The 15,024-nt window shown below is 41.4% G+C and overlaps 1 protein-coding gene across 3 annotated transcripts in view; it reads left to right on the forward strand.

Annotated features, from left to right (window-relative positions):
- The window catches only part of eda (ectodysplasin A), a 57,151-nt gene extending 42,728 nt beyond the window's left edge, over positions 1-14,423 (forward strand). The window contains exons 3-8 of one of the 3 annotated variants that reach the window (XM_018746631.2): positions 9,741-9,773; positions 9,983-10,168; positions 10,294-10,331; positions 10,457-10,508; positions 12,529-12,659; positions 13,278-14,423. In XM_018746631.2, the coding sequence (XP_018602147.2) occupies positions 9,741-9,773; positions 9,983-10,168; positions 10,294-10,331; positions 10,457-10,508; positions 12,529-12,659; positions 13,278-13,538 (701 nt within the window). In that variant the 3' untranslated portion in view covers positions 13,539-14,423. The remainder of the gene's footprint in view (positions 1-9,740; positions 9,774-9,982; positions 10,169-10,293; positions 10,332-10,456; positions 10,509-12,528; positions 12,660-13,277) is intronic. The other 2 variants (XM_018746632.2, XM_018746633.2) reach the window with 2 other exon arrangements.
- Positions 14,424-15,024: the final 601 nt, after the last annotated feature.

A 15,024-nucleotide genomic window follows, 5' to 3' on the forward strand; every position in this document is an offset into this window, starting at 1 on the left:
AAAAAGTGCTATGTATGAGTGCACAGGCAATTCTATCCATAAGGAATTTCAGTTAAAATGTTTGATCGTATGTATGAATAGTTGAGGAGCGCATTGAAAGGTTGGCCAATGTCCTTCCTTAAAACCCTCTTCCTGTGTAAGCTGGGTAGCGCTTTAAAATATTCCCACAGGGCCTATTTGACCCCTGGTCAACACAAGTGAAATGCCCATCTGCAGGGGCTGGACAAAATGTTGGGAGCCATAAATGATGTATGAATATCAAGTAACTAGTAGTGGGTATGGTCACCTTCAGATCTTCTTGGAATGCATTCGTAAAAGGCCTGAGCTGTATTGTGGGATAGTGGAACATTCTACAAAGAAGGGTTCCAGTTCTTTGAATGATGAGAGAAGTGGAAATCACTACCACACTCTGTGCTCCAGAACTTTCAGTAAAGGTTAGTGTTTGTTTCGATCTGCTTATCTAGAAAGTTGTGAAAGGGACCTGACTTCATTTTGATATTGTTTAATCTGTTTACAAGTGTGCTTGGATCGGAAGATGGCAACTGGGAATATGGACAATGGCGTTTGCATCACAACCACAGAAGATAAAGCTATTCGGGATGACCATTTGGCCCCCATTTTGCAGTCATACATAGTATTCATCAGAACAAATGGCTTTGAGGAAAATCCTGCTCATTCCATTATAGAGTCGCCATGCCTAAGCATAGACAGCGATGTAGGTTCAAGATATATTTTTGGCTTTTTTTAAGTGTAAACCTTTGTGGGGGGAGGTGAAGAAGAAGAAATGGCTTCCAAAATCAGTTTTCCACTCTTTGGAATTGCAAGTTTTGTTACTCCAGGTTATCTGTATTTGCACATTTGGTGTTTGATCGAAGCAATGTCCCTGTGGCCATGATATAATCAGTGATGCACATCTCTGTTGGTAATTTCTGGGGCCATTCCTTTCAGATTTCATTCCATTCGAAGCAAGTGTCAACAAGTGACCACTGGTACCTTTATCCAGTGTAGATTTTCCTTTTTTTGGAATATAATTCTGAAATTTTTCACAGTTTCTCTTGCTATGTTAAATAATTACTAAGGTTGTGACTGATGGGCGCCAAATTATTTTATTCTTAAGTACAGTCTAGTCAAAGCCAGCTATTAGCAGCAGCTTGCCTCTAGAATGTTCTGTCCTCTTGTTGTATCGTTAGCCTTGCAGTGTATGTATCTTGGTCGTTTTACTAGTTGTTTCTTTCTTGCAAAACTCTTCACACTCTGTTTTGTGTTCCTTTAAAAAAAATCAGATATTAAAGTTCAGATTTTCAGACCTCTTACAGTTTTTACATATTCTGCATGAGGTATTCAATTCAGTCAGTCACCTTCTAGCGATAGTGATATAATTACTTCAGAGTTTTGCACTGTGGGCCACTTTGTGGCATAGTGGTTAGGCCTGTGGCCTTGCACTCAAAAAACCCAGGTTTGAATTCCACCTCCTGGTGAGGTACCCCTGAGTATGGTACTTACCCTGAAATTATAGTAAAAATTTACCCAGCAGTGTAAATGGGTAAATCAGGAAAAGCTTAAAATCATAAGTCACTTTGGAGAAAAGCTTGAGATGAAAGAATATATGTCATGCGATGTTTCCAGTATCTCTTCCATCCCCTGTTCTCCTAACAGGATTGAAGATCAGTGCTCATTACACAGTTCCAGATCAAAACTGTTGGCAAAGTTTTTGTTTTAAATCAAATCTTGGTTGCCTTATGTTACACTACCCAACAGACCGATTCGCCAGTTGGCTGTCCTTTCTGACTTTTGTTTGTTTCCATATTCTGGTTCTCCCTCCTCTCTCTCACTGTGCTGAAGAATGGTACCCTAGAGGCCATCGCACAAAGAGAATTACAGCACCTGGCACTGGAGACTGACAGGACTGGAATCCCAGTTAACCTTAGTCGGAATGTTGGGTCTCCTGCGGAACACTGAGCAGGGGGTGAAAGAACTCCTTTTGTCGATCTCGGTGCCGCAAATCAGTTAACTGCATCACTGGTCATGTTTTGGCTTCCCATCATTTCATTTTAGCGTGAAAATCTGTACCTTCTCCCTTCAGCAGTGTTCTTCATGAGCCACAATTGCCAAGGTACTGCACTCCAAAGCAATGCTCATATGAGGACACAAAACTAATTGTGCAGTTTCTTATTTATTGTTCAGTATGTGTCAGTATGCTCCTGGATGAATAGTTTGTCCATTATTTATTTACTGCTGTAGTCATTAAATATCTTGGTCTCTGCTGTGAGACATCTAGAGCTCAACCCAGTTCAAGGCTATATCACGTTACAAAGTTTTACCTTGGCTTTGTTGACCTGAAAGGTGTTCGGCAGTTAATGTTACACCTATGAATTACACCTTTTAGCTTCCACAGGTGTTTGGAAGAGGATTGCTGGATGTAATTTAAGTTTACATAAAGCAAAGCTTGCACTGTTGGTTAAACAGGAGAGAGATTTCCTGGCATTGGGTTGCTGGGTATTTGTCCCAAGCCAAAGCATTATTCTGTGCTCAAGGAATTATTTTTGTATGGCAATGGCAGGTTGCCATCCAGTAGTGTTGTACTCGCTGTTCCTGGAGGGAGAAGGTACGTAAACTGGGATTTGTTTAATCTTGTTCATGCTTTACATTTTATGCGAGATCTGTCAGTTGCTGTTAGCGGAAGGTTGTCAGTTTTTTGTGGTGTTTGGAGCAAGTCCATCATGCTCCCACAAACCTTAAATGTCTCCACAACCATTCTGAACAGATGGCCATCCCTTTTCTATCACAAATTATAAGTTCTCCTATAGATGTTGAAGATATAGGCGTCAATGCCAAAACCCCATATATATATAAGATTGTTCTTTTGGCTCCTCTTGTTAATAGTAGAATTGCAAACATTTACCAGTTTATTAATTTATGCAGACATGCTCATTTTCTAACATTTTCCAAAAAAAATTGCATTTGTAGAGCAAATGTGAAAAGCAGAGCAGGACAACTCACTTGCACAGCTCATGTCTGGTGTTCTTTATTGTTGGTGATCAATAACAAGAAGAGGAATGCTGCAGTTTATGAGACGAATCAGTTACCAATCAGCTCTGAGTTTGTAGAGACAACTTTTTCAGTCATTTCAAAATCATTGTGAAGTTTCTGTTTTTAAATTTAGAAAAAAAAATTATAGCTACATCTACATCATAGCTACAAGTGTTCTAACGAACCTAACTTCTAAATGAGTCCAGGGTCCCAGTTGTATTTGTAAGCCGACGGGCCAGTGTATATGATTTTAATTTCGCATTTCTTTATGTTAGCTATGTAATGTCTGTGTCTGGTTCTTAAAGCACTTAAATGCTTCCCCAGCAATTTGTTTTATGGGCTTCCATCTTGTCTTTGTTGTTTTTTTTTCCTTTTCACTTTTTCCTCATGACTTGTACAGGAAAAGATGTCTAGCTGCTTAGTGTTAGACAAACACAAAGCAGAACACTGGTTTTTCAGTGTAATAAGCACCGTGGCAGTTTAATTACTGAACCATCACCCTTTAAATTGTAGAAATCATCACTTGTCAGTAGACTGACATATTATACTTGGCAAAACAGTGTGACGCACTGATGTCTGCAACTGTAGGTTTTTCTTGGGAATAAGTAGAATTCTTGTTCTTTGACAGCATCTTTGTGTGATTAATTACAGTAATTATTAGTTTTTTGTCATGCCGTAGCCACCAAAAGTAATGAAACGAAATGTTTTGACTCATAATTATAATATGCCCCCAGTTCTATGCTGAAACCATATTTAGGTCCTTCCATGGACACCAACCATTGTTTGTATGGTAACTTTTGCTGCAAGACTTCATTTGTCAGAACAATTTACTGCCTGTTCAAGACTAAAACGTTTTCAGACCTTTTTCAAGTGGAGAGCAAGAAAGGAAAAATGCGTGCTCTGTTTTGAAGATGAACCATAGAGCCTGTCAAAATGGCACGGAAAGAATAGCTCAGTCATCCTCTCGACGAGACCATGGTTTGGTTTCCAGCCAAACAAGTTCCTCATATTTGTTTTTGCAGTGTGAGATGCACTTTTTCTGACATGTTTCTCTAATGTGGGAATGTAATTAGAGACGCTTAATGTTGCCCGGCAATTGATTTTATGAGCAGATTCGTTGGGGATGACATAAGAGACCCATCTTATCAGCTGAAGAAGTTGTTCCTGCAGGTTTGCCAAATCCTAATTTCTCTTTCATGTCTGATGCACTTTGCGTTCATAAATATGCAGTTTGCCCCAGGAGTCTTTTTCACAAACAGATGTTTTGTGCTGTGTGTTGTGTAAATGTGTTTTCAATGTCAGAGCCCGTCTTTTGATGCTAATTTGTTCCATTCATTAACCAGTTTGGCCACTTTTTAAGTCGAGATGCATTTATGGGTCGCGTTGGCCTGTTCTTTCAAGAAATTTTGAACCCGTGGGTGTAAGTCTGTTTGGACTCTCAGTCACCCGTACAAAAGATCCGCGGTGTCTTTGCGGTCTTGCTTTGTACCCCTTCCTTCTTAACATGTTCCACAGCACATATTGCACGTTTCCTTTAATTTAACTTGCGCTATCGTTCTGGGCTCCTTGCGTTCCAGGTGGGGACACCTGCTTCATACAACAATTTAGGAATAAAGCAACGTGGTTCAGCCAGGCCTATAGTGACATATGAAGGAATTGGAGAGATGATCTATCTACTGTATGGAACCATTATGATTGTTGTTATTATTATTAACCATTGATCTGACCCCTTTTTTGCAAGGCAACTGACAATGTTGAGTTTGCACATTAAGTACTTATGATATCTACCCTTTTGTTCAGCTGGGTAACTCTTACTAGAGTAGTTTAGGGTAAAAACCTTGATCAAGGGTGTTGGAAGCAGGCGTTTAAATCCAGGTTCTTTGGGTGAAAGGCGGCAGCTCTAAGCCACCTTCTGCTCCAGAAGATTTAGAACCTCATCATTTTGAGGACCAGAATTGAAAAAGCAAGCCTTGCTACCAATGCAGATAAGGGTTGAGGTTCAAGAGTATTGGTTGGGATCCCAGGAGGGCCAGTGCTGTCACGCTGAGTCTGCGAAGTGCTTCTACAGAAATGCTTTGGTCATCATAAGCAAATATGCAGTCATAGAAATGGACCAAAATTGTGCTTCAGAGGTATAAGGATACAAATGTCTTCTAAACAAAGATATGGATTCTGTCGTATTGAGTCCCCGTTTATCGTGTCTCTCTAAGCTTAAAAGCCAAGGTTAAGTTCCCTGCTGGATTCTAAAATGATTTTTGGAGTTGACAGCTAAAAAAATGTATCAAGCAGTACTTTGAGGATCTGATTCTCCCCCTTTCACTGGCTAACAAGGAACAAGGACTGCATCTTCATAATGGCTTCAGTGTGTAAATAGCTTCTTCCTCCGATTTAAGGGTCTTGCAGCTGTCAGGGCAAGAGCTGGATGTTTAAATTTCAAGACAACTTAATCCACATGCCAGGACCCCTCCGCCGGCGATAGGAGAACATGCAGATGTCCTCGAGATGGGAGGAAAATCATTTTGAAACGGCATTGTTTATATACAAATACCGAGTCAAAGGCGAAATTTGTCCAGGGTCCAACGTCATTTTAATCCGCTCAGACAAGTATATGTTACATTGAGTTAAGGGAAGGCAAGACTTCACGCCGCCCTTTGTTTCTCCTTCGCCTTCACTGGCTTCACAGAGACCCAAACAGACCGAAGTGAAGGGATGCTAAAAGATCCACGTCATGGCTGACTTTATCATGCAACGGTCATCTATCGTGCAGAAAACGCAGGAAATTGTCAAATAACGATCAGGTTATTGGAATAATTTTTGGAATATTTTCTCTGTATGATAATGGAAGCTTCAATTCTGATACCGAAGTGCAAAAATTGAGCCATTTTATTCCCTATCCAACTTTAGTCCCTATAAATAGAAAAGTGCTTGACTAGAATAATGGTATTTATTTAGTTATGAAGTCATGTTTTAAAATGGCACAGGAGCCATTAAGGTATCCTCTTAACTCTGACTTTTACGATGTTATTGCCCAGGTCGATACTAAGGGGATTTTGTTTCTAGAAAGATGCCTGAGTATCAGAACAGTATTGGGATTCAAGCAGAATGTAAAGTTGGGTTTGAAAAATCTTTTTTTTTTTTTTCCATACTGGCCAGATGGATATTAACACATATCCGTAGTAGCCCGGATAATTATTTGTATTTATTTATCTGGCTGACTGCGTTCTGTGGTGTTAGCTAATCAACTTAAAAATTATTCACCCATTTTTACAACAGGATATTTTTACTGTATTCATTCACTGTATGTACTCTGATCAAGGGTACTACAGAAGGATTAGGGATTCGAACCTTAAGCCTTCAGAGTGCAAACCAATGACACTGAGCACTACGCCACCTGCTGCACAGTATTAGTGTTTATTTCCATATAGAGTATGTTTGAGCATGGAACTTGGGAAAAACCTTTTAAAGGCTTGGGCCTTGGGGAAGATTATTGTTTTTACACTTTGTGGTTTTTTTACAGCTTTAAAAGCCTTTTAGAATAATTATGTTGCAGTCAAGTTACATCGATTATGACTGGATATTTGTAAAAGGTGATAAAAGAGAGGTCTTTCTATTGAAGCACAGTCACTGTGACAGCAGCAGCAGGTTGTGAAGTGGGTTTGGGTCATTGCCTGATAATCTGAAGGTTCTTGGTTTGAATCCCACCATCCTTACACAAAGTACTTGTGCTAGTAGAGTAAAAAATACCAAGCTGTATCAATGGGCAGATAACATCTAAGCAGTTTTTTTATACAAACTGAGTCCTCGTCCACTTTTATCTAGAAGCTACCCAAATTGTTTCCCATGATGCAATGTGGGCACCACTTTACCACCACATGCCCGTAGTTAATTATTTAAATCCAGAGTAGCGTGATCTCTGTTTTAGACTTTCCAGAATAAACATACTCAAATGGTTATTTCTGGGAACAACATGGAAGGGGGGAAATCTGTTTATAATTTCAGGATCTCAGGTCGTACATTTTTGTGTGCGGGGTTTGACCTGCAGCACCTGTTGTAACATTCCTGCGATCCCCACAAATATTTGTGTGTGTGTGAGAGCAGTTCCTGAAAATGCAGATTTTAAAAAGCTGGACCAGTTGCTGGATATGTGCCTTATATGACTTGGGGGGGGGGGGGGGGGGGGGGGGGGGGAATCATGATTCCGGTCGTTCCTGATCCTTTGCAACGAACAAAGACTTTTGTAATTTAGAACCTTAATCTGGGAGAATCAGCGTTTCTCATGTTTGTGCTGCTAACATGAACCAGATTTGAGATGGGTTGGTCATTAAGCAAAACTTCAGCGATAATTCACACAGGAAAGCAGCTTTAGTCACACTGCGCCGTGTCCGAAGGGGCTCAGAGCTTTACGAAAGGTTAAGGCTCCCTAGTAGTAGCGGTGGAATGGTATGCTTTGTGCAAGAAGAGCAGCTTAAAGAGATTTTGTGGATTGTGTAAAAGTTTTACTGTCTTTCGTGGTCTGACACCAGTTCCTTATACGTTCTTGGTTATCACCTACACCCCCCCCACCTCACCTCACCATGTGCATCTGGTCACTTCACCATCAGTCATCTGTACTTCATTCACAGGGAAGTTCCTATGGATGCTAGATCACCTACATGGGATGTCATGTGTATGGAACCGCCATCCTTCCGCATTTCAGTTTCCAAATATACGCTACTACTAATAAAGCCCAAAAAAATATAAATTTTGTTATGTATACCCGTGTATTTATTGTAGAAACAGATTCAGACAGTTGTCTTTTTTGAATTTCTGTCTCCCTGTTAGCAGTTCTGATAATTAATTTGATAATAATTTATTGCAATCTGTAATCTTTGTAGGGGGTGCGGTGGCGCAGTGGGTTGGACCACGGTCCTGCTGTCCGGTGGGTCTGGGGTTCGAGTCTCGCTTGGGGTGCCTTGCGACGGACTGGCGTCCCGTCCTGGGTGTGTCCCCTCCCCCTCCGGCCTTACGCCCTGTGTTGCCGGGTAGGCTCCGGTTCCCCGTGACCCCGTATGGGACGAGCGGTTCTGAAAATGTGTGTGTGTGTGTGTGTGTGTGTGTGTAATCTTTGTTTTTAGCACTGGGACAGCAGGTGGCGTAGTGGTTAGGGTCATCTCCGAATTTGAACATTTCTAATTATTATCTAAGTCACACTATAGTACCCTTGTTCAACGTACTTGGACTTCAAAGTCTAACTCAACTTTATTTTCATTCTGTCTATAAGTGACTTACACATACAGGAGAACAAAATTCCTTTCTCCTTGAACCTGTATGCCACACAAAACATACAGTGCGCTTTATAAAAAAAAGTAAATACAACAGATGAGTGCAGAAACAAGAGAAGACAGTGCCGTATACAGGCCAGTCTGGTGATAATGTACACAATATATAATATACACAGGCAATGCATGTAAAATATAAATACAGGAAAAGCCATACGGGACATCTAATTTAAGCGTAAACTAGAGCAATTGAACATTAGACACTGGAGACTAGAGACAGAAGACAGATAGCTACAGGAGCAGTAATAAGTTTACATATTATTCAATAAGAACACCTTGCTGTATAAATGGGTAAATGACAGTAAAGCTGCTTATCTAACACTGAGTTTCTTCGGACAGGGGTATCAGCTAAATAAACTTAATATTTAGTATTGTTAACATCCATCCATACAGCAGGCACCAGCTGAACCTGGCGTGCCACTATGACCCCCATATTGTTAACATCTAAGTTGCTATAGATATATTAGACACACACACACACACACACTGACTGAAACCGCTCATCCCAAGCGGGGTCACGGCGAACCGGAGCCAAACCCGGCAACACAGGGCACAAGGCTGGAGCGGGAGGAGGCACACCCAGGACGGGACGCCAGTCCATCACAGGCACCCCAAGCGGGACTCGAACCCCAGACCCACCGGAGAGCGGGACCGAGCCAAGCCCGCTGCACCACCGCGCCCCGCTATAGATCGCTATTAGTACAGTTGCAATAAATTACTATTATGGTTCGTTGTGTATTTGGGAGTGTGGTCATTATTTATAGAGCATTTGTCTCAAATAGTACAGAGAGCAGCTAGAACACTAATGTGGTGTTTTTGGTGATGCTTTTACGGGGATGCGAGGGAAGGGAGTATTCAGAGTTATAAGTGTTCATTAAAAAGTGCAGTGCCCCCCCTTATGGTTAGTGTGAGAATCGCAGCGCACCTATCTACTCTTTCTACTGCTTTTTCATGTCATCTATTTAGCTTGTTAGCCCCCTTACAGGCTCAGAGGGTATGTTGGGAACAGTCCCCTGTGAATCGCATGCTGCTTGTCCGCCCTGTTTCAAACAAACGACGAGAGCAGATGTCAGAATGAATGCGCCATCCAGATCCCCCTACATCCCGTTGCTGTGTGGTTTGCTGGGAAATTTTCATTTCAGATTTTGCATTCGGCAAGTGTTGAAACGAGATCAGAAAGTTGCTCTGGAAATTAAATTTAATGGCAAATGACTTACAGTGACCGTGAAGCACGCGCTACACGTTATTCAAAGAGCCTTTTGTCAGCGCAGAACAAAACACGGGTTACTTGTGGCTGTGGATCAGTGATGGATGTTTCGAGGATACGTAATAGTGCTTTGGGGGAGCGTGTTGAAGTACAGCCCTCTGTCTCACTTGTTCTGTCTTTCACAGAATCAAATGGCAAGAAAAAGGAAAAGAAAAAAGGTAACGTCAGAAATATTCTTGGCTTTGCGCTTAGCCAAATTTTGCTGTCATCGCTTCTTCATGTTCATTTCTGCACAGGCATTATTTAATAAACATGACTTGCATTCAGTACAATGTGCAATTAGTGTGACTTGACTGGTTCAGCGTAATTTTGGAAAAATCCACTGAAACACTTTGACCTTTGTGTATATCTGATGTTTGCATCTCAGGCAAGAAGGGGCAGCCTGGCGCTCCAGGGCCTCCAGGCCCCCCTGGACCCCAAGGCCCACCCGGAATACCAGGAATACCCGGGATCCCGGGCAGCAATGCCATGGGACCCTCCGGACCGCCTGGACCACCGGGACCCCCGGGGCCCCCGGGCCCACAGGGGCCCCCGGGCCCTCAAGGACCTGCAGGTACACACGGAACATAATTTTCTCTTAATAGTCTTTCGAGCTCGTACTCAATTTGCCTCGGCCCGTGCATTTATTCTTGAGTTATTCCTTTATTTCCAGTAAACTTCAATGCATGTTTTCTCCAGGTGGAATGGATAAAACCAGAGGCAGAGAGATTATTCAGGTACGTTACTGATTGACTGATACATTGAAGGGTTTTCAAGTTCTGTGCGTCATCAGAGCTGGTGAGCGATGAGAAATGCAAAGGGCAGATGAGTGAGAACCCATGTGTCGTCTTGTGTTTGTCAGCCTGCTGTTGTGCATCTGCAAGGTCAGGAAACCACCATACAAGTCAAGGAAGGTAAGCGTTAAATTTTAGCAACTTGATGCGTTTCTCTGACAAATGTATACCGTTCAATAACTATATACGGTCTAGTCGATAAACGGGGAGATCAGTTATCCTCCGAATTTCAAGTGTCCATTTAGAATTGTTCCTCCTTTGGTAGCAAAGGAAGTTGTAGAATGTGACAGTGAAGGGCTCTGTGTGTGTTTATATTTACCTTTAGAAATAATGCAATAATTAAAGCACTCATTACTGCAAGAGGAGAAAATAGTGGAGAATGTGTTTTTAAAAATTTGCGAAATTGATCAAGTGTAAATTGTGAATAGACAAATTGAATTTGTGGGCAGCAGTTAGTGTAGAATTTAGAGCTGCCCCCTTGCAATCGAAGGACCCGGGTTCAAATCCCCTCTCCTCTTGCAGTACCCACAAGCAATGTACTTTCTCTGACCTGATAGAGTAAAAATTACTCAGCTGTTATAAATGGGTGAACAGAGGCTTCCCCTGTATAACAGACACTCCTTTTCCTAGAATTATGACTCATGCCAAAATGTCATTAGTATCCAATAATCCACATTATGAGCTGTCAACTCATACTTATGGGAAAACTTCTAAAGAAAACAAATTTCAATTCGTAATATGAACCTTGGGGACGTCAAGCACTACACAAGGCAAACAATCCCATCTATCATAATAAGGAGCTCAAGACCCAAAAAAAAAAAAAAAAAAAAACTTAGAAAGTGCAAAAAAAGATGCTGAAAAAGTAGAAAGACAAAGGAAAGCCCTACCTATCAGCTCACATCTTGTATTAGATAAAATACATAGAATTCTCTTGAAAGACAGTATCATTACAAATGACTGATTTATTGATCATTTATCACAAATGGTTTTTCTTTAGCTCAGCAGAGAGTGGTTATTGGCAATGTCAATCACCTCATTAGGTAGCGTTAACTTTTTTTATATAAAGTATTTAAAAGCAGCTTCTCAAAGCACATTAAAATAAAGATATATGGGTTTCAGGTATAAAGCTAATTAATTTACAATGAACATCAGATTAACCACAAACATTTACAAAAAAACACAATCTATCTATTATTAATAATTGCTTGTCCAATGGCATGGTGGTCCAATATTCCAGTGTGAGGCAGGATACAACCAGGATGGGCTGCTAGTCCATCACAGGGCAATCACATTCAAACAGGCAATCATGTACTTACTGGGGCAATTTAGAGTCACCAGTTCATCTGAAATACATCTGTGGTTTGTGGACTATGGATGCATACCCCAGGAACTGTTAGGCATTGGCACCACCCACTGTGGCAAAAAGAAAATAGTAAAATAAATAATAAGGGGAGCGGGAACGGAAAAAGAAACGTGAAGAATGTGTTATGTATAAATAATTAGGAACATGTGACATCTTAAGCTTGGATTTAAAGTTTTCAAAAACTGGTCTGATGTGGTGGGCTTGCATGTTTGTTGAGGAAAAAAAATGGGTGAATCTTTGGTAGCTCAGGAACACATTTATTTTTCCCATTTAAATGAATGATGATTAAGGGTTTCAGGAGAATTGCTTTCCAAGCAGATCTTCAGGAAGGAATTAAAATCATTATGTAGGGAAATCGCGTAATTGTCAGTGACGTAGAATACAAACCCAACACTGTACGTTGTACTAAACAAAACATTAGATAAATTATTATTATTACTAGTAGTATTATTATTGTTGAACGGTGACCAGTCGATGCTCCAGTCTAGTATTTGCAGCCAGGGACAAAAAAAAAAAAGGCAAGTTTCCTAGAAAGGCACACATTGGTAATCCTCTGACAGTGTATTATTTTGATGGTTGCATACACCATCCAGAAGTCCTCGTGGTTCCCAAATGCTGTACAGCAGAGCTGTTTGATTGTGTTGAAGCGAGCCGGAGCTGCTGCTCAGAGCGGGACCACGGATACACAGTGCCTTGAGCTGTCAAAGCGCCATGCAACTCTGCTTTCAACTCTCGCTGAGGTAACGGATGTTGAGTGACTGCTTTTCTCACGCTGAGATCTTTCAGAAGGCGTCCTCAAAAACTGGAAAATGATATCCATTCACCACAAGGTTTTCAAGATGCACTCCCGGTCCGGGGAGCTGGAGGTGCTGGTGGACGGCACGTACTTCATCTATAGTCAGGTAGAAGTGAGTACGGTCTTGGGCCTAACTCCTCCCTTCAGCTGCATGCACGTCGCCTCTCCTCTCGCTGCAGAACTGGCAGGTAAACAAGCAGGGGGTCCGAGTCACGGTAATACAATACCGTCGGACGTTTGTCCAAAAAGGAGGAAACGACAGGGGCCCCAATGAAGGGACTCTGTCGTAACATGGCGATGGTTCAAGGTGAAGGACCGTTGAGTTAGTTTCACGCACTGCAAGGCAGTCACTTACTGTCAATCGCCTAATTAAGGTCTATTTGATTATGAACAACGAATAAGTTTGTGAGTTCTGCAGCACTCAGAGAAGGCTATAATTTTTTTTAAAAATTCAATTTTTTTTATCTATACATTTATGCCACGGTATATCTACTTGAATCAAGTGTATCCCATTATGATATAAATTTGATCATTATTTTCCCTTCTGTATACAACATTTCAAAGATAAAGGCTAATTAATAGTCAACCTTTTTTTATTTTTTTACATTTGTATGTTCAACTAGCATGCCTTTAATACGTTAGTCATTTGTAGCTTAAATATGTTATTGTGTTTTATTTTGCGCTGAGATTTTTTTTCCCGTCTCCCCCGCGCGCCTATGTCCACTGCCAGGTGTATTTCCTCAACTTCACGGACATCGCCAGCTACGAGGTGATGGTGGACAAGACGCCATTCCTGCGCTGCACTCGGAGCATCGAGACGGGCCAGCGCAAGTTCAACACCTGCTACACGGCCGGCGTCTGCCTGCTGCGCGCCCGCCAGAGGATCTCCATCAAGATGGTGTACGAGGACACCTCCATCAGCATGACCAACCACACCACTTTCCTGGGCAGCATCCGACTGGGGGAGGCCCCACCAGCGGGCCACTCTTGAAGTCCTCCACATTGCCACCCTTTCCCCCTATACAGTCCCCGTCTTCCACCTGCTTTAGGGGGATTCCTACTATAGACCCATCACGTTTCACCAAAACAAAACCAAGCATGGAACACAGTGTCCACGTGCGTACATGTATGCGAGATATTATCCTGTGATCTCGTCCTTCATGCACTCAGATGTGCACCCAGCAAAGGAGGAGAAAGTTGAGAAAAGGTTCAGACACATTTTGCTCTCTAATGATGTTTTTCAAGCTTTTTTTTTTTTTTTTTTTAATGCACGGACATATCAGTATATACACAGAAAAAAAAAGTGCCGAAAAACACAATTTCAGGAGGAGGAGTTTGGTTTATTGCATGGACCTCGTGTGCCGTTATCTAACAAAGTGCTCTTTGAGAAGTGTTGCGGGCGTTGGGTGTTTAAATTTGACCGATCTACTCCTAGTGAAGAAGAAATGGCAGCTCTCCAAGGTTAGACACTGAGAGGTAATCACTGAAGTTTGCTGCGGTTATACGTAAAGGGCTTTGCAAATGAAACGGAAATAGGCAACTCGGCGTCTTTGACGTCCTGATGGTGAACCCAAAGAAATGTGCTGCCAGGCTCTCCGTTATGCGATTAGGATAATTCGTTTTAGGCCTCGCGAATGAAGGTGTAGACTGAAAGGGTTTGAAGTTCTTTTCGTTTGCTCTAATTTGAAGTATCCTCAAGAAAAGGCACTGTTGCTTTGCTCCACATTTGAGGATGAAATTTAGGACAATTGTTGCAGCAACGAAAAAAATTAATCTGGTGGTTCATAGTCATGTGACTGCATGATGATTCAGTCTTGATTTTATACATTTATGTTTTGTGGTGTAAACCAAAATCCTCACTGAGTCATGGTTTTTTTTTTTTTTTTGTCCTGACAGCATAATGGGCAGTCGTGGCTGCGGAATTATGCCGTTTCAGTTTTTGTTTGTTTATGGTGGGTTTATGAGTCAAATTTAGCCAGGATCCTTTGGCGTTGTCAGAGTTTCTGACATTAAATTAGAGGCAAACTACTAACATTGCTACTGAGGAGAACGCCTTCGAACACGTGAGCGCGTCTTTGCCCCCGTTTCGTCACAGTGATTCTTCACCAGATTCCTGAGGTGTAGGGAGATTTATTGCACTGTCTATATATGTATTGTGTAGTGACTGAACAAATCTCTGCCGTTAGATGAGGGAATGGAACCGTAAGAGAATTAAATCATGATGCTCTCTTGAACTCTTACCTTTCTCTGTCTGAAACACCACATATTTTAACTTCTGGAGGGAAAACTCATGTAATTTCATAAGATGTATTTTTGTTCATGTTAACCAGTTTTTTTTTTATTAAAAAGTATCCGCAATAACATTTGTAACAAAGTTAAAACATTATTGCAGATACTTTTTGGCTTACCCTCATACATTCCCTGAAGTTTGATCAGACATTTTGGCTTCCTGTCAGTGCATGCATCTTTTAACTGAA

This window comes from Scleropages formosus, chromosome 14 (genome assembly GCF_900964775.1).
Source record: "Scleropages formosus chromosome 14, fSclFor1.1, whole genome shotgun sequence".
NCBI classification, from domain to species: Eukaryota; Metazoa; Chordata; class Actinopteri; order Osteoglossiformes; family Osteoglossidae; genus Scleropages; species Scleropages formosus.